The sequence below is a fragment of the Octopus bimaculoides genome, chromosome 2, assembly GCF_001194135.2.
Source record: "Octopus bimaculoides isolate UCB-OBI-ISO-001 chromosome 2, ASM119413v2, whole genome shotgun sequence".
In the NCBI taxonomy this organism is placed as follows: domain Eukaryota; kingdom Metazoa; phylum Mollusca; class Cephalopoda; order Octopoda; family Octopodidae; genus Octopus; species Octopus bimaculoides.
Window position 1 is genome coordinate 84,977,309 of NC_068982.1, and position 2,504 is coordinate 84,979,812.

Consider the following 2,504-nt stretch of genomic DNA (forward strand, 5'->3'; position numbering starts at 1 on the left):
TATATATATAGATAGATAGATAGATAGATAGATAAAACTTACTTGGAAAAGGATGCGTGGCATTCAATCATATAATAATATAAATAATATATAAATATATACATATATCCATACATATATGTACATACCTACATATGTATGTATATATACATGCATATATGGGTACAAGACAACAAAAAAATATCAAACACAATGAGAAATGAAAACATTAAAACGAAAACATAGAAAACAAACTTTTTTTGAACAACGAAAAAATAAAGAAACGAGACATGCAACACAAAGAGTATACCCCTTCATCAGTTGTCCCTGTTTCATCTACTCCGCATTTCGAAAGCAAGGACAATGCGGAGTAGATGAAACAGAGACAACTGACAAAGGGGTATACTCTTTATGTTGCATGTCTCGTTTCTTTGTTTTTTTCGTTGTTCGAAAAAAGTTTGTAATCTATGTTTTCGTTTCTCATTGTGTTTAATGTTTTTTTGAGGTCCTGTACCCATATATGCATGTATATATACATATATATGTAGGTATGTACATATATGTATGGATATATGCATATATTTATATATTATTTATATTATATATATATAGAAATACATATACAGACTGGAATGGACCAGGGCCAGGACTGACCTGACATGAGCAACACTCAAGTAGAACACTCATGGTTGTTCCATATGTTAGGCTGCACCATTAATAAGGATCTCTCCTTATTAACTGTGAAAGCACAATTTTAGCACAGAGGTGAATAACAAAGACTGGTCATTCTCTTAAGGACCAGGAAATACTTCATCCCTCAACAACATCTGACAATCTACAAAGCTTAGGTGAGTTCCACAATGGGGTACTGTTCCCACTTATGGGATGCTGCTGATGCTGCTCACACAGACATGTTTGACCTCATCAAAAGAAAGATTATTTATTTTTGGAAGTGGCTGGCTTCATCCCACCTCCACTTATGCACTTGTAACCATTCATTTCCTGTCCTCTCATCATCACCCTTGTATCTAATACCGGATCACACACACCACAACATTCACTTTTCCCTTTCCAGATAATAAGCCTTCTTGAATCTCCTTGTTCATGTCTTGCCAGCAACTATCAACATGCAGCAGATTAGGCAGAACATAACTGGTATCACTGCAAAAGCAGGGGCACAGCTCTTTTTCTAGACTTAGCAAGAAAAATCAAAAGAATGGAAGTAACAGGTTAATGATGCTTGAGAGAGAGAGAGAGAGGGAGAGAGAGAGGGAGAGAGAGAGAGAGAGAGAGAGAGAGAGAGAGAGAGAGAGAGAGAGAGAGAGAGAGAGAGAGAGAGAGAGAGAGAGAGAGATAATATAGTAAATAGCAGTGAACAGAACAGAAACATACCTATTTTAATGCCTCTCTGCCATCTGAAATTCACTCGCCTCACTCGAATACGCAAATCCAAATCTGAAGATTTGTTTGTGATATACCCAATAATATGTGATTTCTGTAACTTTTTATTCCGCTTATTTTCAAGATTGTTGATAGACTGCAGAATATGGGCACTTCTGCTATGCCTGTCTTTTGCAGCTGATGTTGACAATGAATCAGAAGAACCAGCTAAAGAAAAAATAGATATAGATATAAATATGAACATACATAAAGATAAAAAAAAACATCATCATCATCGTTTAATGTCCGCTTTCCATGCTAGCATGATATAAAGCTATTACTAATGTATGGTTGGCTTTGTTTTCTGACTTCTAGATGAAGAACTGATAATGCAAGTGTGTGTGTGTGCGCATGCGCACACACACACACACACACATATATATATATATATAAGACCAAGTTGCTTGAGAAGAAGACCCAGCAAGCCAAGTAAAACTGCAGTCATGGCAGATACCAGTCTCACACAAATGGCACCTATGTAGGTGGCATGTAAAAGCAGCCATTACACTCTCAGAGTGGTTGGCATTAGGAAGCTGTAGAAGCTATGCCAAAACAGGCTGGAGTCTGGTGCAGCCTTCCAGCTTGCCAGCCCTGGTCAAGTCATCGAACCCATGCCAGCATGGACACCAGACGTTAAATGATGATGATGATGATGATAATAATAATATATATATAAATACATAGATGCAGATGTGGCTGTGTAGTAAATAGCTTGCTTACCAACCACATGGTTCCTGGTTCACTCCCACTGCATAGCACTTTGGGCAAGAGTCTTCTACTATGGCCTTGAGCTAACCAAAGACTTGTGAGTGGATTTGGTAGACAGAAACTGAAAGAATCCTGTTGTATATATATATATATATATATGTGCATTTGTGCGTCTGTGTTTGTCCTCCCCACCACCACTATCACTTGACAACTGATGTTGGTGTGTTTATGTCCCCATCACTTAGCAGTTCGGCAAAAGAGACCGATAGAACAAGTACTAGGCTTACAAAGAATAAGTCCTGGGGTCGATTTGTTCAACTAAAAGTGGTGCTCCAGCATGGCTGCAGTAAAATGACTGAAACAAATAAAAGAATATA

At 37.6% G+C, this 2,504-nt stretch overlaps 1 protein-coding gene across 6 annotated transcripts in view; it reads right to left on the reverse strand.

Moving 5' to 3' along the window:
* The window catches only part of LOC106878085 (mitogen-activated protein kinase kinase kinase 4), a 309,575-nt gene that overhangs the window by 54,153 nt on the left and 252,918 nt on the right, over window positions 1–2,504 (reverse strand). For 5 of the 6 annotated variants that reach the window (XM_052978397.1, XM_052978396.1, XM_052978398.1 and 2 more), the window contains one exon: window positions 1,372–1,587. The exons of the other annotated variant lie outside the window; for it this stretch is intronic. In XM_052978397.1, the coding sequence (XP_052834357.1) occupies window positions 1,372–1,587 (216 nt within the window). The remainder of the gene's footprint in view (window positions 1–1,371; window positions 1,588–2,504) is intronic. 6 annotated transcript variants of the gene reach the window in all.